At 50.0% G+C, this 26,620-nt stretch overlaps 1 protein-coding gene across 3 annotated transcripts in view; it reads left to right on the top strand.

Moving 5' to 3' along the window:
- Positions 1–26,620, top strand: part of LOC149435972 (uncharacterized) — a 67,512-nt gene that overhangs the window by 16,248 nt on the left and 24,644 nt on the right. For 2 of the 3 annotated variants that reach the window (XM_089662210.1, XM_089662209.1), the window contains exons 5-6: positions 22,658–22,750; positions 24,557–24,670. In XM_089662210.1, the coding sequence (XP_089518336.1) occupies positions 22,658–22,750; positions 24,557–24,670 (207 nt within the window). The remainder of the gene's footprint in view (positions 1–22,657; positions 22,751–24,556; positions 24,671–26,620) is intronic. The other variant, XM_089662211.1, reaches the window with a different exon arrangement.

Here is a 26,620-nt window from a genome sequence, read left to right as displayed (position 1 = left end):
CGTACTTCATAAGAGGAATGGCGAGTTTTTTGAAGTTGTATTTTTTTTGTCATAATTTTTCGGGAAAAAAAAAATTATTTTCACTATTTTTTTTTACATACTGTCACCAGTGCAGTACAGCGTCATCATATAACTGGCATGGCGGTGATCAGGGACACTGACTGGTGACAGTGTGAAAAAAAAATATATATATATATATTTTTTTTATTTTAAATTTTTTATTACATTTTTTTTCTTTTTTTTAAGATTTTATTTTCATCTTTCACTATGTCCAAAGTAGTACAATGTTACCATAGTAACATTGTACTACTTTGGGGAAGTGATCAGTTTTTTGTTTTTTTTGTTTTTTTTTTTTACACAATTTGCTTATAACAAAGAATTACTTTGCTATAAGCAAGCATTTACCTGAAAGAAATCGATTCATTAAGGGTTTTTTTTTTTTTTTGTGCTTAGCTGTGATTTGGCCACAGCTAATCACATGACATATGCATGTGATTAGCTGTGACTAGAGATGAGCGAAGAAATGAAAAATTCGATTCGACTGATTCGGCGAATTCGTGGACAATATTCGATTCGAGTCGAATAAATTCGCTGTGAATTTAACTTAAAAAAGGGTGTTTCTAGGCTTCAGAGAGACTTAATATTAGTGCAGAACACTGTACCTTTAATTTAAATGCCCTTGGAGTCTGCTGGGGAAGAGAAATAATACTGTCTGTCAGTATGACATGCAGATGAGTGCCGTCGATCTTAGAATCACTGCACACTTCACTCCTTTGGCCAGTCACGGGGCCAAAACCAGTGTTTGGAGCCACAGTGTGGCGGTGGAGGCAGCAGCAATGGGAGGCCATACAGCAACCTATGACAAAATGGAAACCAGCAGGAGCGTGAGGAGACCTGAAAGTGGCACATGGCAGAGTGGGAGCAATGGGAGGCGGTACAGGGACCCAGGTCACACTGTGGGCCCAGCAGCAGCGTGACCAGGCGGTACGGGGGCCCATGGCCGATATGGGGCTTGGTGGCACCTATGGAAGGCCTGTAATCTGCCAGCAACCTATGACAAAATGGACAACCGCAGGAGTGTGAGGAGATTTCAAAGTGGCACATGGCAGAGTGGAAGCAATGGGAGGCCGTACAGGGACCCAGGTCACACTGTGGGACCAGCATCAGCGTGAACAGGCGGTACGGGGGCCCATGGCCGATTTGACCTCATTCATCCCATAGTCCTGCCGACTCACGAATAGCGTGGCCTCCTCAAAGGGCCTGAGCAAGCGCAGGTGTCACACATGAGCTGACAATGGCTGACATCTAAGTTACGCAGGGAGTACCTTTATCCGCTTTTAACATCAGGAAATCTGTGATGGCCTTTAGCTGTTCGTAAAGGCGGTCTAACATATGTAGGGTTGAATTACACCTTGTTGCAACGTCACAGCATGAGGAGTCGGTACGGGGGCCCATGGCAGATTACATGTCTGGCAGCAGCAATGGGAGGCCCGTAATCTGCCAGCACCCTATGTCAAAAAATTAAACACACCAGCAGTGTGAAGAGACCTGAAAGTGGCACATGGCAGCAGAGTGTGGCGATGGAGACAGCAGCAATGGGAGGCCGTACAGGGACCCATGAGAGACTCTAGACTTGGCAGCAGCATGAGGAGGCGGTATATAGGGGCCCATGGCAGATTAGGGGCCTGGCAGCAGCTATGTGAGGCCCGTAATCTGCCTGCACCCTATGTCAAAAAATTTAACACACCAGCAGTGTGAAGAGACCTGAAAGTGGCACATGGCAGAGTGTGGCGATGGAGACAGCAGCAATGGGAGGCCGTACAGGGACCCATGACAGACTCTAGACTTGGCAGCAGCATGAGGAGGCGGTATATAGGGGCCCATGGCAGATTAGGGGCCTGGCAGCAGCTATGTGAGGCCCGTAATCTGCCTGCACCCTATGTCAAAAAATTTAACACACCAGCAGTGTGAAGAGACCTGAAAGTGGCACATGGCAGCAGAGTGTGGCGATGGAGACAGCAGCAATGGGAGGCCGTACAGGGACCCATGAGAGACTCTAGACTTGGCAGCAGCATGAGGAGGCGGTATATAGGGGCCCATGGCAGATTAGGGGCCTGGCAGCAGCTATGTGAGGCCCGTAATCTGCCTGCACCCTATGTCAAAAAATTTAACACACCAGCAGTGTGAAGAGACCTGAAAGTGGCACATGGCAGCAGAGTGTGGCGATGGAGACAGCAGCAATGGGAGGCCGTACAGGGACCCATGAGAGACTCTGGACTTGGCAGCAGCATGAGGAGGCGGTATATAGGGGCCCATGGCAGATTAGGGGCCTGGCAGCAGCTATGTGAGGCCCGTAATCTGCCTGCACCCTATGTCAAAAAATTTAACACACCAGCAGTGTGAAGAGACCTGAAAGTGGCACATGGCAGCAGAGTGTGGCGATGGAGACAGCAGCAATGGGAGGCCGTACAGGGACCCATGAGAGACTCTGGACTTGGCAGCAGCATGAGGAGGCGGTATATAGGGGCCCATGGCAGATTAGGGGCCTGGCAGCAGCTATGTGAGGCCCGTAATCTGCCTGCACCCTATGTCAAAAAATTAAACACACCAGCAGTGTGAAGAGACCTGAAAGTGGCACATGGCAGCAGAGTGTGGCGATGGAGACAGCAGCAATGGGAGGCCGTACAGGGACCCATGACAGACTCTAGACTTGGCAGCAGCATGAGGAGGCGGTATATAGGGGCCCATGGCAGATTAGGGGCCTGGCAGCAGCTATGTGAGGCCCGTAATCTGCCTGCACCCTATGTCAAAAAATTAAACACACCAGCAGTGTGAAGAGACCTGAAAGTGGCACATGGCAGAGTGTGGCGATGGAGACAGCAGCAATGGGAGGCCGTACAGGGACCCATGACAGACTCTAGACTTGGCAGCAGCATGAGGAGGCGGTATATAGGGGCCCATGGCAGATTAGGGGCCTGGCAGCAGCTATGTGAGGCCCGTAATCTGCCTGCACCCTATGTCAAAAAATTTAACACACCAGCAGTGTGAAGAGACCTGAAAGTGGCACATGGCAGCAGAGTGTGGCGATGGAGACAGCAGCAATGGGAGGCCGTACAGGGACCCATGAGAGACTCTGGACTTGGCAGCAGCATGAGGAGGCGGTATATAGGGGCCCATGGCAGATTAGGGGCCTGGCAGCAGCTATGTGAGGCCCGTAATCTGCCTGCACCCTATGTCAAAAAATTTAACACACCAGCAGTGTGAAGAGACCTGAAAGTGGCACATGGCAGCAGAGTGTGGCGATGGAGACAGCAGCAATGGGAGGCCGTACAGGGACCCATGAGAGACTCTAGACTTGGCAGCAGCATGAGGAGGCGGTATATAGGGGCCCATGGCAGATTAGGGGCCTGGCAGCAGCTATGTGAGGCCCGTAATCTGCCTGCACCCTATGTCAAAAAATTTAACACACCAGCAGTGTGAAGAGACCTGAAAGTGGCACATGGCAGCAGAGTGTGGCGATGGAGACAGCAGCAATGGGAGGCCGTACAGGGACCCATGAGAGACTCTGGACTTGGCAGCAGCATGAGGAGGCGGTATATAGGGGCCCATGGCAGATTAGGGGCCTGGCAGCAGCTATGTGAGGCCCGTAATCTGCCTGCACCCTATGTCAAAAAATTTAACACACCAGCAGTGTGAAGAGACCTGAAAGTGGCACATGGCAGCAGAGTGTGGCGATGGAGACAGCAGCAATGGGAGGCCGTACAGGGACCCATGAGAGACTCTGGACTTGGCAGCAGCATGAGGAGGCGGTATATAGGGGCCCATGGCAGATTAGGGGCCTGGCAGCAGCTATGTGAGGCCCGTAATCTGCCTGCACCCTATGTCAAAAAATTAAACACACCAGCAGTGTGAAGAGACCTGAAAGTGGCACATGGCAGCAGAGTGTGGCGATGGAGACAGCAGCAATGGGAGGCCGTACAGGGACCCATGACAGACTCTAGACTTGGCAGCAGCATGAGGAGGCGGTATATAGGGGCCCATGGCAGATTAGGGGCCTGGCAGCAGCTATGTGAGGCCCGTAATCTGCCTGCACCCTATGTCAAAAAATTAAACACACCAGCAGTGTGAAGAGACCTGAAAGTGGCACATGGCAGAGTGTGGCGATGGAGACAGCAGCAATGGGAGGCCGTACAGGGACCCATGACAGACTCTAGACTTGGCAGCAGCATGAGGAGGCGGTATATAGGGGCCCATGGCAGATTAGGGGCCTGGCAGCAGCTATGTGAGGCCCGTAATCTGCCTGCACCCTATGTCAAAAAATTTAACACACCAGCAGTGTGAAGAGACCTGAAAGTGGCACATGGCAGCAGAGTGTGGCGATGGAGACAGCAGCAATGGGAGGCCGTACAGGGACCCATGAGAGACTCTAGACTTGGCAGCAGCATGAGGAGGCGGTATATAGGGGCCCATGGCAGATTAGGGGCCTGGCAGCAGCTATGTGAGGCCCGTAATCTGCCTGCACCCTATGTCAAAAAATTAAACACACCAGCAGTGTGAAGAGACCTGAAAGTGGCACATGGCAGCAGAGTGTGGCGATGGAGACAGCAGCAATGGGAGGCCGTACAGGGACCCATGAGAGACTCTAGACTTGGCAGCAGCATGAGGAGGCGGTATATAGGGGCCCATGGCAGATTAGGGGCCTGGCAGCAGCTATGTGAGGCCCGTAATCTGCCTGCACCCTATGTCAAAAAATTTAACACACCAGCAGTGTGAAGAGACCTGAAAGTGGCACATGGCAGCAGAGTGTGGCGATGGAGACAGCAGCAATGGGAGGCCGTACAGGGACCCATGAGAGACTCTGGACTTGGCAGCAGCATGAGGAGGCGGTATATAGGGGCCCATGGCAGATTAGGGGCCTGGCAGCAGCTATGTGAGGCCCGTAATCTGCCTGCACCCTATGTCAAAAAATTTAACACAGCAGCAGTGTGAAGAGACCTGAAAGTGGCACATGGCAGCAGAGTGTGGCGATGGAGACAGCAGCAATGGGAGGCCGTACAGGGACCCATGAGAGACTCTGGACTTGGCAGCAGCATGAGGAGGCGGTATATAGGGGCCCATGGCAGATTAGGGGCCTGGCAGCAGCTATGTGAGGCCCGTAATCTGCCTGCACCCTATGTCAAAAAATTAAACACACCAGCAGTGTGAAGAGACCTGAAAGTGGCACATGGCAGAGTGTGGCGATGGAGACAGCAGCAATGGGAGGCCGTACAGGGACCCATGAGAGACTCTAGACTTGGCAGCAGCATGAGGAGGCGGTATATAGGGGCCCATGGCAGATTAGGGGCCTGGCAGCAGCTATGTGAGGCCCGTAATCTGCCTGCACCCTATGTCAAAAAATTAAACACACCAGCAGTGTGAAGAGACCTGAAAGTGGCACATGGCAGCAGAGTGTGGCGATGGAGACAGCAGCAATGGGAGGCCGTACAGGGACCCATGAGAGACTCTGGACTTGGCAGCAGCATGAGGAGGCGGTATATAGGGGCCCATGGCAGATTAGGGGCCTGGCAGCAGCTATGTGAGGCCCGTAATCTGCCTGCACCCTATGTCAAAAAATTTAACACACCAGCAGTGTGAAGAGACCTGAAAGTGGCACATGGCAGCAGAGTGTGGCGATGGAGACAGCAGCAATGGGAGGCCGTACAGGGACCCATGAGAGACTCTGGACTTGGCAGCAGCATGAGGAGGCGGTATATAGGGGCCCATGGCAGATTAGGGGCCTGGCAGCAGCTATGTGAGGCCCGTAATCTGCCTGCACCCTATGTCAAAAAATTAAACACACCAGCAGTGTGAAGAGACCTGAAAGTGGCACATGGCAGAGTGTGGCGATGGAGACAGCAGCAATGGGAGGCCGTACAGGGACCCATGAGAGACTCTAGACTTGGCAGCAGCATGAGGAGGCGGTATATAGGGGCCCATGGCAGATTAGGGGCCTGGCAGCAGCTATGTGAGGCCCGTAATCTGCCTGCACCCTATGTCAAAAAATTAAACACACCAGCAGTGTGAAGAGACCTGAAAGTGGCACATGGCAGCAGAGTGTGGCGATGGAGACAGCAGCAATGGGAGGCCGTACAGGGACCCATGAGAGACTCTGGACCTAGCAGCAGCATGAGGAGGCGGTATATAGGGGCCTATGGCAGATTAGGGGCCTGGCAGCAGCTATAGGAGGCCCGTAATCTGCCAGCACCCTATGTCAAAAAATTAAACACACCAGCAGTGTGAGGAGACCTGAAAGTGGCACATGTTTGAGGCATGATTCATGGCGGATTTAGTCAGTTGTGTCAGGAACTGGTGGTTTGAAATCCAGACTAATCCACGCCTGATTCATTTTCACAAACGTGAGTCTCTCCACACTTTGGGTGGACAGTCGTGTCCTCCGCGGAGTTACAATACCTCCTGCCGCACTAAACACGCGCTCCGATGCCACGCTACTGGCCGGGCATGACAGCCTTTCAAGGGCAAATTCAGCTAGTTGGGGCCAAAGGTCAAGTTTCGTTGCCCAGTAGTCAAGGGGATTGTCTACCTCGGTTGGCAGGGTGCTGTCCAAGTAGGCCCAAGCCTGTTGTTTGAGCTCCTGCTCCAGGTCCACCTGATGCTGCTGCTGCTGCTGCGGCTGGTTAGTAGTTTCCTCACTGCGCTGGTGAAGAAAGCTACTCATCATCGACTGCAGACTGAGGCAGCCACTGCTGGTGGAGCTGCCACTGCTCCTACCACCCCACCCCTCCCCTGCTGCCATGCCAGCGGAACGCGAGCGCACAGGGCCCACAGTGTCTGAGGATGGACGTTGGCGCACAAAGGCAGAGACCAACTGACTACATAGGTGGTTTTTATAGTACGTAATTTTGGCCTCCCTCTCAGCAGGTGTGAAAAAGGCCACCATTTTGGACCGGTAGCGAGGGTCCAACAAGGTGGACAGCCAAAAGTCATCCCTCTGTCTGATGGTTATTATTCGGCTGTCGCTACGCAAGCAACCGAGCATGCTATGGGCCATTTGTGCCAAGGAATGCGAGGGACTCCCTGCCTCCATCTCCACAGCATACTGCCACGGTGCGTCTGGGTCCTCTGTCTCCTCCTCCTCCTCCTCTACCAGATGCTCCTGCTCCTCCACTCCTGTCCGCTGAGTGGAAAAACCACCCATTTCACTCAATAATTCCTGAGCACAAATGTCCTCCTCTACCTCCTCCTCTTCTTCCTGTCCTGCCCCCACAGGGGTCATGTGGCGTTGAGATCTGTGCGCCACGTCTACCGCACCCTGACCAGCCATTAGTAACAGCATTTGTTCCAGGACGTGCAACAGAGGAATGACGTCGTTCATCCCATAGTCCTGCCGACTCACGAATAGCGTGGCCTCCTCAAAGGGCCTGAGCAAGCGGCAGGTGTCACGCATCAGATGCCAATGGCTGACATCGAAGTTACACAGGGGAGTACCTTTATCCGCTTGTCACATCAGGAAATCGGTGATGGCCTTTCGCTGCTCGTAAAGGCGGTCTAACATGTGTAGGGTTGAATTCCACCTTGTTGCAACGTCGCAGATCAGGCGATGCTGTGGAATTCCGTTCTGCCGCTGCAGCTCAATGAGGGTGTTCTTTGCGGTGTAGGAATGGCTGAAATGCATGCACAGTTTACGTGACATTTTAAGGATGTCTTGCAGTGGGATGGTGGATTTTAGGAACCGCTTGACAACCAGATTGAACACGTGAGCCATGCATGGCGCATGGCACAACCTTCCTTGACGCAGAGCAGACACCATGTTCTTTCCGTTGTCAGTCAACATGGTTCCGATTTTTAGTTTGCGCGGAGACAGCCATCTGTCGATTTCTCTGTTCATTACACTCAGCAGTTCCTCCCCTGTGTGACTACGTTCGCCAAGGCATACCAGGTGCAGCACAGCGTGACACCGTTGCGCCCTGCACATGTGATATGCCGGTCGGGTAATGGGACTTGGCACGGGGGTGGCGGCTGAGGACACGGCGGAAAAAGAGGTGGTAGAGGCGGACATGCTTGCTGGACCAAGGACGTGCAAACGTGGAGGCAAAAGCGTCGTGACCTGTCCAAGTTGCTGGTGCGGCTGTGCCGGCACCACGTTCACCCAGTGGGCCGTAAATGACATGTACTGTCCCTGACCGTAGTTACAGCTCCACACGTCGGCGCTGCCGTGCACTTTGGCAGAGACCGACATGCTCAAAGACTGGCCCACCATCTCTTCTACATGTGAATGCAGGGCTGGCACTGCCTTTTGGGCAAAGAAATGACGGCTTGGCACTCTCCACCGCGGCGCGGCACAAGCCATCATTTCTCGGAAAGGTGCTGAGTCCACCAGTTGGAAAGGGAGGGACTGCAGCACCAGCAACTTGGACAGGAGGACGTTCAGCTTTTGCACCGTCGGGTGCGTGCTCGCAAACTGTTGTCTCTTGGATACGGATTCCAAGAAAGACTGTTGACGGAATCCGAGAAGAGGAGTAGCAGGAGAAGGAGCATCTGAACGAGCGGAAGATGCCAATGAGCGACAACTCCCCTCAGCAGAGGTGTTGGAGCCTTGACTGGCTGATAGAGGGCGATTGACGACGTCGGGTGACGGAGCAAGTAACGGAGCGGGTGATGGAGCGGGGGCTGGGGCAGGCAGAACCGCCGTATGTTTATCACGGTTTTCCCAGGCCACCGAATGGTGACGCTGCATATGCTGACGCAACGCTGTAGTCCCAACATGGGCCCCCTGGCCACGCTTGCATTTCTGGCCACATAGTCGACATACGGCTACATTTACTTCCTCGGGCGGCTTGAGGAAAAATTGCCACACCACCGAGTAGGAAACTTTGCCCCCGCTACTCTTCACTGGCTGACTGCTACTTCCTCCGTGCGCACCGGCACCACTACTGGCCGTGGTGGTAGGCTGCAGTGGAGCTGGTGCTCTACTCCGTGGACGTTTGGCTCCACTGACACTGATGCGACCCTGCTGCTGTCTCCTGGGCAACCCGCCGACTGTTTTGCTCGCTGCCAAGCTGCCACCCTCTTCTCCTGATGATGCGGAAGAAATTGCCTGATGACGACGAGGCTGCCAAGTGCGATCAACCTCCTCATCATCAAGTAGGGTCTCCGCCTCACTACTAGCCCCCTCGGCTGCGTCTGGGTCAGGAGACAGACCTGTCTCTAGACCGGCTACCGAGCCACTCTCCTCGCCAGTACTTGTTCGCTTGGCTGCTGAAAAGGCCGATGTCTCCCCCCGTTCCTGACCGCCCTCTGTTAGCTCTTCCTCACTGTACAGTGGGGCTGAGCCCACAGCATGCGATACTTCGCTTGGTGAGGGAACAGCAAAGGACAGGGGCAGGTAGAGGACACGTGATTTCAGTGGGCTTGCTCCCGGGCCATGCCAACTAACGGTTGTGTCTGACGTACCCACCGACCGTTGGCTGTAGGTGTCAGAGGTGACCTGGGAAGAGGAAGACGACCGAGCCAACCAATCAATGACGGCAGGGTTGTCGGTGGAGACACGACCGCTGGATGACACCGGGAGCACTGGCCTCTGGCTGCGAATACTGCTGCCTCGACCCCTTCCTCTGCTGCCACGTCTGCTCGCTCCTAAAACATTGCCTCCTCTGCCACTCCTCTGCATGTTGTCTGACATACTATTTAATTCAACGATTAGGTGTCCCTGAGTAACAATTCTCTGGCACTCAGTAACAATTCTGTCTGTCCCTGAGTATGAATTCTGTGGCCCTGAGTAACAATTCTGTGTCTGTGCGAGTAACAATTCTGTGTCTGTGCGAGTAACAATTCTGTGTCTGTGCAAGTAACAATTCTGTGTCTGTGCAAGTAACAATTTTGTGTCTGTGCGAGTAACAATTCTCTGGCACTCAGTAACAATTCTGTCTGTCCCTGAGTAACAATTCTCTGGCACTCAGTAACAATTCTGTCTGTCCCTGAGTAACAATTCTCTGGCACTCAGTAACAATTCTGTCTGTCCCTGAGTATGAATTCTGTGGCCCTGAGTAACAATTCTGTGTCTGTGCGAGTAACAATTCTGTGTCTGTGCAAGTAACAATTTTGTGTCTGTGCGAGTAACAATTCTCTGGCACTCAGTAACAATTCTGTCTGTCCCTGAGTAACAATTCTCTGGCACTCAGTAACAATTCTGTCTGTCCCTGAGTAACAATTCTCTGGCACTCAGTAACAATTCTGTCTGTCCCTGAGTATGAATTCTGTGGCCCTGAGTAACAATTCTGTGTCTGTGCGAGTAACAATTCTGTGTCTGTGCAAGTAACAATTTTGTGTCTGTGCGAGTAACAATTCTCTGGCACTCAGTAACAATTCTGTCTGTCCCTGAGTAACAATTCTCTGGCACTCAGTAACAATTCTGTCTGTCCCTGAGTAACAATTCTCTGGCACTCAGTAACAATTCTGTCTGTCCCTGAGTAACAATTCTCTGGCACTCAGTAACAATTCTGTCTGTCCCTGAGTATGAATTCTGTGGCCCTGAGTAACAATTCTGTGTCTGTGCGAGTAACAATTCTGTGTCTGTGCAAGTAACAATTTTGTGTCTGTGCGAGTAACAATTCTCTGGCACTCAGTAACAATTCTGTCTGTCCCTGAGTAACAATTCTCTGGCACTCAGTAACAATTCTGTCTGTCCCTAAGTAACAATTCTCTGGCACTCAGTAACAATTCTGTCTGTCCCTGAGTATGAATTCTGTGGCCCTGAGTAACAATTCTGTGTCTGTGCGAGTAACAATTCTGTGTCTGTGCAAGTAACAATTTTGTGTCTGTGCGAGTAACAATTCTCTGGCACTCAGTAACAATTCTGTCTGTCCCTGAGTAACAATTCTCTGGCACTCAGTAACAATTCTGTCTGTCCCTGAGTAACAATTCTCTGGCACTCAGTAACAATTCTGTCTGTCCCTGAGTAACAATTCTCTGGCACTCAGTAACAATTCTGTGTCTGTGCGAGTAACAATTCTGTGTCTGTGCAAGTAACAATTTTGTGTCTGTGCGAGTAACAATTCTCTGGCACTCAGTAACAATTCTGTCTGTCCCTGAGTAACAATTCTCTGGCACTCAGTAACAATTCTGTCTGTCCCTGAGTAACAATTCTCTGGCACTCAGTAACAATTCTGTCTGTCCCTGAGTATGAATTCTGTGGCCCTGAGTAACAATTCTGTGTCTGTGCGAGTAACAATTCTGTGTCTGTGCAAGTAACAATTTTGTGTCTGTGCGAGTAACAATTCTCTGGCACTCAGTAACAATTCTGTCTGTCCCTGAGTAACAATTCTCTGGCACTCAGTAACAATTCTGTCTGTCCCTGAGTAACAATTCTCTGGCACTCAGTAACAATTCTGTCTGTCCCTGAGTAACAATTCTCTGGCACTCAGTAACAATTCTGTCTGTCCCTGAGTAACAATTCTCTGGCACTCAGTAACAATTCTGTCTGTCCCTGAGTATGAATTCTGTGGCCCTGAGTAACAATTCTGTGTCTGTGCGAGTAACAATTCTGTGTCTGTGCAAGTAACAATTTTGTGTCTGTGCGAGTAACAATTCTCTGGCACTCAGTAACAATTCTGTCTGTCCCTGAGTAACAATTCTCTGGCACTCAGTAACAATTCTGTCTGTCCCTAAGTAACAATTCTCTGGCACTCAGTAACAATTCTGTCTGTCCCTGAGTATGAATTCTGTGGCCCTGAGTAACAATTCTGTGTCTGTGCGAGTAACAATTCTGTGTCTGTGCAAGTAACAATTTTGTGTCTGTGCGAGTAACAATTCTCTGGCACTCAGTAACAATTCTGTCTGTCCCTGAGTAACAATTCTCTGGCACTCAGTAACAATTCTGTCTGTCCCTGAGTAACAATTCTCTGGCACTCAGTAACAATTCTGTCTGTCCCTGAGTATGAATTCTGTGGCCCTGAGTAACAATTCTGTGTCTGTGCGAGTAACAATTCTGTGTCTGTGCAAGTAACAATTCTGTCTGTCCCTGAGTAACAATTCTCTGGCACTCAGTAACAATTCTGTCTGTCCCTGAGTAACAATTCTCTGGCACTCAGTAACAATTCTGTCTGTCCCTGAGTATGAATTCTGTGGCCCTGAGTAACAATTCTGTGTCTGTGCGAGTAACAATTCTGTGTCTGTGCAAGTAACAATTTTGTGTCTGTGCGAGTAACAATTCTCTGGCACTCAGTAACAATTCTGTCTGTCCCTGAGTAACAATTCTCTGGCACTCAGTAACAATTCTGTCTGTCCCTGAGTAACAATTCTCTGGCACTCAGTAACAATTCTGTCTGTCCCTGAGTAACAATTCTCTGGCACTCAGTAACAATTCTGTCTGTCCCTGAGTAACAATTCTCTGGCACTCAGTAACAATTCTGTCTGTCCCTGAGTAACAATTCTCTGGCACTCAGTAACAATTCTGTCTGTCCCTGAGTATGAATTCTGTGGCCCTGAGTAACAATTCTGTGTCTGTGCGAGTAACAATTCTGTGTCTGTGCAAGTAACAATTTTGTGTCTGTGCGAGTAACAATTCTCTGGCACTCAGTAAAAATTCTGTCTGTCCCTGAGTAACAATTCTCTGGCACTCAGTAACAATTCTGTCTGTCCCTGAGTAACAATTCTCTGGCACTCAGTAACAATTCTGTCTGTCCCTGAGTATGAATTCTGTGGCCCTGAGTAACAATTCTGTGTCTGTGCGAGTAACAATTCTGTGTCTGTGCAAGTAACAATTTTGTGTCTGTGCGAGTAACAATTCTCTGGCACTCAGTAACAATTCTGTCTGTCCCTGAGTAACAATTCTCTGGCACTCAGTAACAATTCTGTCTGTCCCTGAGTAACAATTCTCTGGCACTCAGTAACAATTCTGTCTGTCCCTGAGTAACAATTCTCTGGCACTCAGTAACAATTCTGTCTGTCCCTGAGTAACAATTCTCTGGCACTCAGTAACAATTCTGTCTGTCCCTGAGTAACAATTCTGTCTGTCCCTGAGAATGAATTCTGTGGCCCTGAGTAAGAATTCTCTGGCACTCAGTAACAATTCTGTCTGTCCCTGAGTAACAATTCTCTGGCACTCAGTAACAATTCTGTCTGTCCCTGAGTAAAAATTCTGTGGCCCTAATAACGTTTCTGTGGCCCTAAGTAACAATTCTCTGGCACTGAGTGAAAATTCTGTCTGTCCCTGAGTATGAATTCTGTGGCCCTAACTAGCGTTTCTTTGTCCCTAAATAACGATTCTGTGGCCCTCATTAACAAGTCTGTGTCCCTGAGTAATGGTTCTCTGTCCCTAAGTAACTTCTCTCTGTCCCCAATTCTCGTTTCTGTGGCCCTAACTCTGTCCCTGTCCCTAGTACAGAGCGGTCTGCCTCTGTTCAATGACTGCAGGCAAATGAAGATTTCCAAAATGGCCGCTATATATACCTCGACCATTACACAGTGCTGGCTGGCTGGCTGCTGATTGGCTGATGCGATCACATGTCGTTGAGGAATGCATTATGGGGCAGCGCGCCTTGTCTGCGCGCCTTCCCCGACATCCCCGCTCCGTCGCCGCACATGTCAGCCGCCATTTTCGGAAAAATTTCGATTCGCGCGTCCGAATTAGGCTGTTTTTCGGATTCGGCACGAATCGAAATTTTTCCGATATTCGACTCGAATTCCACTTCGGATACTTCGATTCGCTCATCTCTAGCTGTGACCATTCACAGCTAGGCACTAGTATACAATGGATGGCATGAATGAAGCCATCCATTGTATACAACTGTCATGTGACCTGCTGTGATTGGTCACACAAGGTCACATGGTACCGGCAACGGGGGCCGATACTCAGATCTGTCATCAGCCGTGTCTGAGGTACACGGCCGGTGACAGATCGCGCCGCTGCATGGCTCTGCAAGCGCACAAACTGCGCATGTGCGGGAGGACGCCATATGGCGGCCTTCCGGAAAGGTAATACATTTTTGTGGACGCCATTTGGCCATAGGCCGGGCGTCAAATGGTTAATTTTCACCATTTATGTTTACGATCAAAGGCAAGAGGAAGATTTTGGTTGGGGGTGTGTGGGTGGGAAGTCATTTTCCAATGAATTTCACAAGGTTATAAGACACAAAACTTGGGTAGGTGAAGCATTTCTGACAGAGGTTACCTAGAATGAAAGGGAACATGTAATGGACTCCGGGCTAATTTCCATATGTTTATCAGTCTATTCTATATATTCTTTACTGGAAAAAAAAGGCATTATTCACAAAGCTCAATAGCTCAAGTGCACTGTAATGGAACCGGACCCCGACTGCACTAGGGTATTTTAGTGTCTGAACACAGATCCACGGACACCACCGCTGACCACACAAGACGAGACAGCACCAGACTTGTATTAAAACAGGAAATGGACTGCTTTATTTTAACACAGATACAAGATGTATACACAGGGCGGGGCAATACATTTAGTAACAAGAGACACACAGCAGACACTCCCATCAGGAGGGCTGCTGGGAACACACCCCACCAAGCCAATACACAAACACATACATCCCATAATAGTTTGCTCTCAAGCAAGACACACAATAGAAGAATGGGACAACCACATGGCATTAAACAATGAACAACCCCCCACACCCCACCTATACAATATCAGGACATTCCACCCTGTACCCCTAACAGGCACAGGGTGACTTACACATAATAGGGATATGGGGAGCTGAGACACCTCTGTGTTCCATGGGCCCCCCCATTCCCATCACACGCACTAAACGTGAGTAAGAACATTGCCCCCCTTCCCCCCACCCTTCCCGCCAAGTTATTATCTTCTGTGGGTGGGGTGATTACATTAGAGCAGGGGTGTCAAACTCCATTTCCTTGCGGGCCATATCAGTATTATGGTTGCCCTCAAAGGGCTGGTTGTATCTGTAAGACTAGATGTCCTGAGCACCCCACCCCCCATTGCATCAGACGTCAAGAATCCCACACCAGATGTGGTTTGCCCCGCCCTGTGTCATTATGCAGGGAGGGGGGAATTGTTCTCTTGAATGTATATATTTTGTATCTGTGTTAAAATAAATTAATCTATTTCCTGATTTATTTCAAGACTGGACTAGTCTTGTATGGTCAGCGGTGGTGTCCCTGGATGGTGTCCAGACGAGGAAACCGTATTATAACGGAAATACCCAAGTGCAGGCGGGGTCCGGTTCCGTTACACTCCCTGACATCACCATGCACCCCCTTTGGGGGCAGAGCTGGAAAGCAGAAAGTGCAGGGTCTGGAGGAGGACCAGAGGAGGAGTGGAGTCAGTTACCAGAGTCTGCTGAATGCTGAGACCAGGGGAAGCAGAGATGAGGGGGTGCTGCAGCTGCACTGAGAGGTGCAGGATTTGGCAGAGGAGTTCTATTCTTCTCTCTGCTGCCGAATGCTGAGACAAGGTGGGGGCGAAGACAAGGGGTACCTTCAGGAGAGGTGCAAGGGACACATGAAATGGCCTGGATGGCTGGATTCGGCCCCCGGGTCTTGTGTTTGACACCTGTGCATTAGAGTGTCATTTTTTTCTTCCTAAACTATCCCTACAGTGTGCTCCTAAATATCTACATGACTGGTAATTGAATTAGAGTGTAAGAAGCTCAGGGACTGAGCCGGACTTGAGTCATTCAATGTTCTCTGTACAGCACTGCGGTATATGTCAGAGCTATAGAAATGTATAATAATAATAGTGTGTGACTGTGGGGGAGGGGACATTAGAGTGTAAATTTTTGTTTATTAAAAAATTTACAAACAAGCAACATAATAAAAACATATTTACATTATATACAGAATAAATAAAATAAATATATATAATTAAACAAAAATCGCTTACTTCAGCATAGAAAACAGGAAACTGCTTTTTTTTTTTTGCCGGGAAAAACAAACAGAACCAATCATATTTTACTATTATTATCATCTTTATAATATATCTCAGCAAAGCCAACTGTCACCTAAACCCCCCCTCAGGTTAAGGAACGATGAAAGATTGATCCCATGCATGCAGCCTTTTTCCAAAAATCTGCTCTTACAAAAATCTAGGGGACGTGAAAGGACAGAAAGAGAAGCCACGCCCCCAGCGACTGACAGACAGCAGCTACGGGGACCTGACATTCCTCCACGCCTTTGTCCAGGCTCCCGGCCGCCACCTGTCCTTCTCAAGACCCCGAATCTTCCCAACCTCACCCAGAATGTTGTTTATCATCACCTCGACAGTAAGGACTTTTTTGCGAATGGAAACCTGACACCGTGCATTCCACGTGTAGTAACGGACTACTAAGCTAACTAGAAAAAGTGTCTCAAAATCAAAGTCCCGGTGAGTCTGAAAGGCTCCGTAAGACCACTCCGCGTAACTCAAGTGGGAAAGGAAAGGGATCCCCAGAGCCCCACCCACCCGCTTGTAGACATCTATATTGAAGGGGCACTGAAGTAAGAAATGGTCCATCGTCTCCTCCACCCCACCGCACTCCACTCTTGGACAACCACGGTTCTCTGCAGAGCGATGCTTCAGGTTGCCCTTCGCATAGTCTGCCATGCAATGAGAGCCAGGCCCAATCCTGGAACTTTAAAGGGATTCTCTCCAGATTCATCAAACGCAGACCCTCCCTCATAACCGGGCCTGGGCAATCCCTCAAGGCCAATGGCTCGCTAAAGGCAGATTCAACAACCCTCCTCTCAAGGGCCTTCCTAGGAAGAGACTTAATTTCCTCCGCCGTCACTCGCCATTGCCGAAGCATTTTCAGACATGGGGCAACATAAGCCGGGAGCTTACCATGTTGGACCCTCAGGCTTTTGACTGGCCCACCATTCTCCCAGCTCCATAGAAAAGGCCTAAACCAGGACTGAAAAATACCAACCCACCCAGGCGGTTCCTCTGCCAGCATGCTACCAAAATTATGTTTCAAAAACATCAGAGAAAAGAAAACCACCGGGTTGACCATACCTAGGCCACCCATCCGCCTGGGAAGGTAGGTTACAGACCTCTTAATGAGGTTCAGTTTGTGCCCCCATAACAGCTGGAAGAAACAACTGTAGATCCTCACATAGAGAGACACTGGCAAAACACAGACAAAGCGGACATACAGAAATACCGGGATCAGGTAAGTTTTAATCAGGTCAATCCTTTCCCTGTAAGAGAGTTTCCAATCCTTCCAGCTGGCCACCTTGGCATCGGCATCTTGTAGCCTGCTTACCCAATTTGCAAGGCCGTATTCACCGGGACCAAATCTGATGCCTAATACTTTAATTTCCTGCTGGGGCTCTGGGAAGGCGTCCGGAAGGGTAAAGCCTTCGCCTTCCTCTCCCATCCAGAAAACCTCACTCTTATCCTGATTGATCTTTGAGCCAGATGCCTCAGCATACTGTTCCATCACCGAGACCACCTCCTCTGCCTCCTGCGTCCCGGAGATGAAAACATACACGTCATCAGCATAGGCCACGACCCTCAGAGGGGGCCCCCCAGGAATGTCCAAAGGAACTCCACACAACGGTCCACTCTCTAACCTCCGAATGAAGGGATCGATTACAAACGCATATAGCAGAGGACTCAAAGGACACCCCTGACGCACACCTGAGCCAACCTCAAAGGGCCGTCCAATCCAACCATTCACAAGCACGAAGTTTTCAGCCCCTCTGTATAAGGTCTTTAGCCAATCGATAAAGCCCCCCTCCAGGCCATACTTGCCAAGAAGCAGCCATAGGTACTCATGATTGACTCGATCAAAAGCTTTGGCCTGATCCAATGCCAGCAGGAACTTTCCCCAGCCTGCAGCCCTGCACCGCTCCAGGGCCTCCCGGACAGCTAACACCGCTGAAAAAGTGCTTCTTCCCTGAACCGAACAGTGCTGATGGCGAGAAAGTAAATTGCCCGCAACAGACGATAAACGCCAGAAAATAATTTTTGCCAATATCTTCCTTTCAACATTGAGAAGGCTAATGGGCCGCCAATTCTCGAGGAATCCTTACCCTTTGACAGAAGAATCACTGCAGATTGTCGCATGGAGGGAGAGAGTGAACCCTCTCTCAGACAGCCATTAAAAACCTCCACCAAATATGGGGCCAGAGTCACCTTGAAGTGCTTATAAAACTCGGCTGTCAATCCGTCTGGCCCAGGCGACTTCTTCATGGCAAGCTAATCAATAGCTTTCACCACCTCATCTGCCGTGATGTCCTCTGACAAACTCACAGGAGAACTTCCATTTCCCAGTCCTGGAGTAGAGTCCAGAAAACCCAACATGCTCGCCCGATCGAGGTCCCTCCTACCCAGGAGGTCAGCATAATATGACCTGGAGGTTTCCAGGATCCCTGACTTGGACTTTGTCAGGGAACCCGTACTGTCAACCAGGCCTACAACTGACTTAACTGCTTTACCTTGTTTGCAATTCTGGTAAGGGTCAGGCGAGTGATATTTCCCATAATCCCTCTCCAGAACCAAAGAGGCATGCCTGTCATATTGACACTGCCTGAGCAAGAGTTTAACCTCAGAGATCGCTTCTGGATCTCCATTATTCGAGACAAGCCGATCGAGCTTCCTCCGCACACGCTGGTAGGTGACATACTTATCAAGCTGTTTATTTTTTCCTATGGCCTTGAAAAACCCAACAATCCTTCGTTTTGTAAGCTCCCACCACTCGGACTTACTGCTGCAAACGTCCATGATGGATACCTGTGCCTGAAAAAAATCCTCAAAGGATTGACTCACCTTCTCATCGTCCAGGAGTGCCGAATTCAGCTTCCAGGTACCCCTCCCCTTAGGTGGTGTATCGGGGCCACTCAGAGTCACAGACAGAATACAGTGATCGGAAAACTCCACCGCCTGACACACTGGTGCCGAGAAGGCGGAATTCCCCTTTAAAAAAAACCTATCTATTCTACTCTGACTAGAACCTCGCTGAAAAGTGAATCCCGTGTCGTCTGGGCAGCAATGAATGTGCACATCAACCAGACCTGCCTCTCTAGCTATTTTGTTTAAAAAAAACCCGTCACAGTCCAGCCTGACTCCGGTCCCTCTCCTGTCCTTAGTCCTAGTGACGGTGTTAAAGTCACCACCGAAGACAACTTGCTGGGCTGTGAAAAGGAAAGGCTTGATCTTCATGAAGAGGCATTTCCTGTCACATTTTGTCTGGGGCCCATAGTTGTTAATCAGGCGCAGGTCCTGCCCCCCCATGGAGATGTCTAAGACCATGCATCTCCCCATTTCTACCTCAATTATCCGCCGACAGGTTACCATTCCAGAAAAAAGTACCGCAACTCCAGTGTAAGGCTCGGCCGCAAGAGACCAGAAGGAGGGGCCGCGCCTCCACTCCTTCTTCGCCATATGAACATCCCCCAAACTGGACAACCTGGTCTCTTGCAAAAAGAAAATGTCAGCATCAAACCTGCTGAGCAAAAATAAGGCCATGTTACGAGCGCTTACTGATTTTATGCTGGCGACATTAATGGTCTCCACCTTCAAAGGAGTGGGAACCGCCATCAGGATGATCGAGGTACCCGTTTCTTAGCCTGCTTACCCCCCTCCCTACTTGGAGACCCTACACGCTTCATAGTCCTCTGTGATTCCTCCTCCATGGAAACCACAGACTCATCACCTGAAGATCCCTCATCCTCCACCTCAGATAACACATCAAAAGTGTTTGACACCTCCACCCTCCCAGGGTCAGGTACAGGCACATCCTTCTTCCGCTTCTTCTTCCCAGACTTCCTTTTTGCCTCCAACCACTCCATATCATCATTTGATAAACCGGACCGCAAAGCCCCCTCCCCTTCCCTTCCACCATCACCAACAACATCATCCACCCCACTCTCTCCACTCACCACAGCAGTCCCCCCAACCTTCACCACAACACCCCCACCATCATTCACTCCACCCCCCAGCGCCTCACGCCCTCTGACCCTCAGACGCCGGGGAGGGGGGGGGGGGGTCGGTGCAACCATACACATTGGTCCAGCTCCCTCCACAGCCCCCACTACCTCTGGGAAAACTGACACAGGAGGATCAGACACAACAGCCATGGACACTGACTCAGGGGGCACAACACAAGGAGATGACACATTAGAGGGACCATCAGACACTGGGACCACAGGGACAGAGACACTGGGGACCCCTGGCACAGCCTCCCTCTCCTCTGCCTCCTCCATGTCCAGACGAAAAAACTCTTCCACCAAAGCTGACTGGTTGTGCATGGCCTCAGGGCACCGGTTGTACGAATGGCCAACCTTATCACACAGATTGCACCTGATGATGTTACAATCCTTAGCCAGATGCCCCAGATCCTGACATAGAGAGCACTTCATCTCTGGACATGAGGAGGCCAAGTGACCCCGAGAACCAGATGCCCCAGATCCTGACATAGAGAGCACTTCATCTCTGGACATGAGGAGGCAAAGTGACCCCGAGAACCGCACTTATTGCAGAGCTTGGGCTGTCCAGGGTAGAATACCACAATCCTATCCTTCCCAATGAAGGCTGAGGAGGGCAGATGCTGGACCACATTCCCACACACATACAGCCTCATCTGCACCAACCACCCACCAGTCCATATCCCTCTCTCATCCACACCGACCACCCACCAGTCCATATCCCTCTCTCATCCACAATCTTCTTCAGGGGGGTCAGTAGCTCCCCAAATCTCCTCAGCCAGACAGCCAAGTCAGCAGAAGGAATTGACTCATTCCGTACTAGAATGGTGACCGTCTTCACTAGAGGTTAGCGTGAGACAACCTTTGGGACAAGTCCCTTCCACTCCGGCAGACCCTTATACATGTGTTCATACTTCTCCCAGAATATATCCAGAGACTCGGGGCGCACAAAGGACAGATCATATTCATAGGATCCTACAGGGCTGATCAAGGCAAAGATGTCATCCGCCCTAAACCCCATCTCCAAAATCCTGTCCACCACCAACTTCCTGACCGGGGGAGCACCCCCACCTTCCCATCTGAGCTGCACCAAATTCCTCCTCCTGAAGGATAGGGGTGCAGATGGCAGACCTGCAGCAGACCTCCCCCCAGAGCTGACAACATGATGTGACCCCCCTCCTCCCAGCCAGAGCCCCAGCATTGGTCTTATTTGCAGCATTAGTTGTAGTGGACCTTAAAGCTGCACCCTGCCCAATGGTTGCAGGAACCTCAGAGCCCCCGCTCTGCAAACCACCATCAGAGGCAGCAGCAGCAGTCACTCCATCCACCAACACACAGGCATTCCCCTTTCCAGCATTGCAAGCACTCTTATCATCCACATGTTTCCTTTCACTCGTGGCACTACTGCTCCCAGCAGACCCACTCACACCAGATGCTCCTGTCTCCCCCTCCCCCAACATACTCCTCTTAGGCAAAAGCCTTCCACTCCTGGTCACTCTCCCCTGGGTTTCAGCAACACCTTTCAGAGTGCTGCTGACATTTTCCCTCCCACCATTTTCTGCTGCATTTGCAGCCATCTGCAGGGATTGTCCAGCAATAGTCTCAGATCCCCCCTTTACCTTCCCCCCAGCAGAGTCCACAGTCACAGGGTTCCTGGTATCAGAGTCCACAGTCCCAGCAGAGTGCAGTCCTGCAGGCACAGCAGCCATCTTCCCAGCAGAGTTCTGTGCGCACACAGGAGGATTTCCCTCCAAAACTCTGCAGTGCACATGGCTGTCCATGTTGGAGTCCAAACTGGCACTTTTAATAAAGCGTGGCTTTTCTGTCATTTTTTCCTTTACAGGACCAGGAACAGAGTCCTCACCGTCATCCTCAGAGTCCCCAGAAAAGCGGAAGGTTCTTCCAATTAGGGAAGACTCCAATTGCTCAATGTACTTTAGCAGCCCTCCGCCATGTTCCTCTACCTCCTGTGCTGTTCCTCCAGCTTGCTGTGGAGGGAGGGAAGCAGAGGCTGACATTTCCTCCAGGGAAGCAGATCCTGAGGTGGATGGGACACCAAGGGCAGCATCCAGGACCCCCTCCTCGCTCTCCACCCGTACTGCCACCGCCGATGCTGGATCCTTACCGGAGTCTCCCTTCATCTTCCGGAACCTTTCCTCATTCCGGAACTTTTCTCTAAAAGCTCCGCTCTTCTCCTTCAGCGTCTTTACCAGATTCTGCTGCTTCTTAATGGCGACCTCCAAACCCTTCATCTCCGGCTTCATACTCTGCCTCTTGCTGCTCCATGACTTATCATGGAGTACTTTCTTCTTCTTATAGTCAGCTTTCAGACTCATCAACTTTTCCTCCCCTTTGCGATTCTCACCAGATAGTCAGCAACCCGCTCTCTGAAGACAGGGAGGGATTCCCCTCTTTTAGGGCCACAGCCAAGGTCTTCAGGTGTAGCTGAAGTATGGGAAGGCAAGCTGGGTCCCTCAGGGGGAGCATGGTCTGAGCCTAGCCCAGAAGAGGCCATGTTTCTGGGGCCAGGCGAGCAGGCCTGGCCCCCTAGTGTCTGGAGAGGGAGAACAACTGCAGCACAACCTCTCTGGTGCAGAGTGTAAGCTCCTCTGGTGCAGAGACTGATGTGACTGTGGGGGAGGGGACATTAGAGTGTAAGCTCCTCTGGTGCAGAGACTGATGTGAATGGTATGAAATAAAATGTAAGTAAATGAGGATCCATAATGCGTCGTATAAGCACAAGGTAATTATAATTTCTTTCTTTCTCCAGAAGGTATACATGGAACAGACTGCATATTCATGACTGCTACCTTATTTACAGTGATTCATTGGTTCCTTGCTCTTGTCTGGATATATTATAAAAGTGAGTTACCAATCTCTCTCTTTCTCTCTTTTAAATTCAAATAAGCTTTATTGGCAGGAATTTTAGCATTGCTGAAGCAATTGAGGAATCTGCATGGGTTGGATGGGAAGAGGAGTAGGGAAGGAATAACTCCTAGGGCAATTTTGGGGAGCAATAAAAGGCTAATATAAAGGGGATGGGGGGTAAGTCCATGTAAAGGGTTTATAAGTCCTGAGTTTTTCAAGTCCCTCTTAAGTCTATGACATGCTCTGACATACTGTAAGGCTAGCTCCTCTTCTCCTTGGAGTTTTTTTCTTCTCTTCTGTTGAAGTAAAGTCCAGAATGAGAGACTAGATTCTCTGGAAGAGTGTCTGATGAGTCTATGGGGCACTGTAGCAGGAAGTGCTCCCGATCCTCCAGGACACCTTGGTCACATTACTGGCACGGTCTACTTTTCTTGGTCTTGTAGTCTGTCTGTGCCATCCAAATTCAGTCTCCAGGTTGTGGGCACTCTATACAGACTTTGGGATCTTGAAGTATCTCCAGGTAGGGGGCCAGGCTGTAGTCTTTGTAGTGATGCAGCAGTTCGTTCTTGGTTTTATTTTACTTCTCTGTTCTCTGAGGTTTTTATTATACCTTTCATATGAAATTTCATCAGCCGCATTGTTGGGAGTTTTGGAAACGCAAAGTGCTGGACACATGGTTTGGAGTGGTCCTTATTGGTCAGTAAGGCATTATGGTGGTATGAGTTGGGACTACTGTTTCGTAGGTGGTCCCAGTATGATCTTTTCTCTTCTGTACTCTGAGCCGTAAGGGAAATCTGCCCAGCTTAGATCAGCAAGCTCTGTTGGAGGTGCTCTGATGGACTTGGAGTAGGTGCTTGCAGAATTCCAGATTAAATATTTCTGTTGGGCTGGAGTCCCATTTGGATGGCTCTTGATAGGTAACAGGGCCCCCAAACTTCACTGCAAAAAGAAAGATTAGGGTAATGACTGGCACTGTCAAAGATTTTAAGCCAGACTCTTACCAGTGATTTTAGGTGGTACCAGGGGTGGACTGATAACTCATGGGGCCCTGGGCAATAGGGGATCATGGGGCCCCTGTGTCTTCGCCCACACTCAAATCACACCCAAAAAAGCCTATGAAAAGGTACCAAGGGCATCTCATGGGGCCCCCTACTGACCCCAGGTCCTCGGGCAGTGCTCAAATGGTCAGTCCACCCCTGGGTGGTACAGTTGTCTCCTGATGGCATGTAAGGCTCTGCATGACCTGTCTTTTAGAGCCTCTTTAGCTGGCTTGAAACCCCCTTATTGATTCATTTGTAGGCCAAGGCATGTGTAGCTGCTGGATTAATCAAAACTGCAGTTGTTAATGTAAAGGATAAACTCTTTATTTGATTTGTGTTCTTCCTTCAGAACACTGTGACTTTTTCTTTTCTTTGGGTTGATGGGTAGTGCCCATGTTGCACCATATTTCCCCAGCACCTCCAAGCTGTCTTGTAGGCTTCTCCCCAGTTGGTGACAGTAGTAGGAGGTCATCCGCATTCAGCAGGAACTTCACCTCTGTGTTGTGTAAAGTTAGTCCAGGTGCTGAGGAGAATTCTAGAGCTGCCGCCAGTTCATTGATGTACATTGAAGAGAGTTGGACTACAGCCCTGTCTGACTCCACGGGCCTGTCCGAAGTTCTTCGTTCTTTTCCCATTCACATTTCTTTCTCTGTCTTTCTCTTCCTCCTCTCTTCTCATCCTCTGCCCCTTTCTCTCCATCCTCTTGTCTTTCTTTCTCTCATCTCTCTCTCTCATGACTTAGTATACATCTTGTTTTCCAGGTAATGAAAGAAACATGATTGCTATACAGATGAATCAGTCGTTCTGTTATTTTCTGGAGGTGATACAGTCCCTGGCATTTCCTGCAGTTATATATTTCTTGTATTCCCTTCAGTGTAAGTATTAAGTTCTCCTCGTCTAAGTGTAACCTTCCACAAGGGCTGCAGAAGCAGTTTCATTCAATAGGTGAAATGCAATTTTAGTCTGACGTAGACTAAACTCTTTAAGCTTTGGACAGAGTGGGGGAAGGGCTGGAATGGATGTCCTATTTGAAATTCTGTCTATGTACCCCTAAAGATTTTTTTTCTCTTTCTGTTTTGTTTAACCCCCCTAACCTGGAGAGTAAGCGAGAGAAGATCTTCCTTGCAGGACACAGATAGCAATGGCCCTCTTAGTCAATGGTCAAAGTGCTAACCTAAACTAAAATATAGGCGCTGAACTAAAAATTAGTTTGATTTGCTTCTTCCCAAACTAGTTCTACAGTGTGATTGCAGATGTAACGCCCTCCAGGTTTAGCTAGTTAGTTTTTAAATAGAGGCTGAGTAGCAGCCTGAGATGAGTCAGCCTGTGAGTGAGCCTGGGAGGAGGCCCCCAGGGAGGGGAGCCTACCTACAGGCTGGATGCTGGAGAGGAGGATCTCCACTGCCTCAATGTCTCCAAGGGAGGACATCCTGTGCAGCAGGGAACAAGCCAGTAAGGCCTGAAAGCAGCCACCAATCCATCAAGCTAACAGGAGAGGACAGTGTGAGTCTTACACCCCCCTGGACCAGATAAGGGGAGAGGGTGGTCAAGTATAATACCCAACTAGCTTCTCATCTTGGACTGTTCCATTGGCAGCTCTTGGGCCCCCTTGCTCAGGGATTCCCTCAGGCAGTTGGGTGAAGAAGAGGATTCATCTGAAGTTTGAGGAGGTACACCGAGGAGTTTTTAAAACTCTTCAAGAAGAGACTGTTGCTATCCACAATTTTGTACATAGGTGTTCTCAAGTTTAAAGTTCCCTTGGGCATCCCCTAAGGTTGGTAAGAAAATAAGATTGTAACCTCCTCTGGTACAGAGACTAATGTGACTGGTTCAGTGTTCTCTATACAGCTCTGTGGTATGTGTCAGCAGGGGCGTATTTTCCACAAGGCATTTGCCTAGGGCGGCATTTTGCAGGGGGGCAGCTGCATCGTTTAGGGGGCAGCAGCATTTTTCATGGGGGCAGCACCGCCCCCCAAAGGAAGGGATGGAAGAAGGGAGACACGCACAGCATGGGGAACAGGTGGGATCTGAGAGAGACTGCGGCTGCTTGATGGTGTATGCAGAGCCTGACTCTTATTCCCGGGGATGTCCAGAGCTGTGAAGGTGAGTGTCTTCTCTCCCTCAGCATCTGGGGGGGCATTGCCAGTGTATGGGCGGTAATGAATCACAGTGCAGCGCTAAAAAATATATTCTTTTAAGGTGCCTCAACAATGAAGTAGATGAAGTTCATAGATAAATGATTATTAAATATATATAGAAATGTTCCAAAAGTGACAATAGTGCTCTGAAGGTGCCTGCTTCAATGGTATTCCGGTGCTTGTGCAAATGGATATAGTAAAATTGCTCACTCACCAGATGCGCAACATAAATGCGCATATAGATATAGATCCAGATGTCCTCTCAAGGAGATCAGGGTAGAACAGGTGGTAGGTAATCCTCCCTCTGAAGGGTAAGTGGCACTCCAGATAATTCCAGGGCTTTACCATGATCTAAATCAGCCAGAGGTTCCTTAAAGGGTTTGGTGGGTGTAGCTTCCTGGATATACAGGAGATTCCCTTTCTGGGTACTGGGATGGATCTATGGTCTTGAATGGGCTAAAAAAAAAAAAGTGTATGGGGGGTGGTGGTAGTGGAAGGCAATCTCAGGTGGGGGGGGGGCTGGGATCTTGTTGGTCAATGTCAGGCTCTCTTTGTAGGGGAGGGTGGTGTTGGTTGATGTCAAGGTCTCTCCATGGGGGAGGGGGGGTGTTGGTCGGTGTCAGGGTCCCTCCGTGGGGGAGGGGGGTGTTGGTCGGTGTCAGGCTCTTTTTGTGGGGGAGGGGGGGT

This window comes from Staurois parvus, unplaced genomic scaffold (assembly GCF_062004578.1).
Source record: "Staurois parvus isolate SC_StPar_1 unplaced genomic scaffold, SC_StPar_1.0 ptg001437l, whole genome shotgun sequence".
Taxonomy (NCBI): Eukaryota; Metazoa; Chordata; class Amphibia; order Anura; family Ranidae; genus Staurois; species Staurois parvus.
The sequence above is the reverse complement of the archived record's forward strand: the minus strand, read 5'-3'. Positions and strand labels throughout refer to the sequence as shown.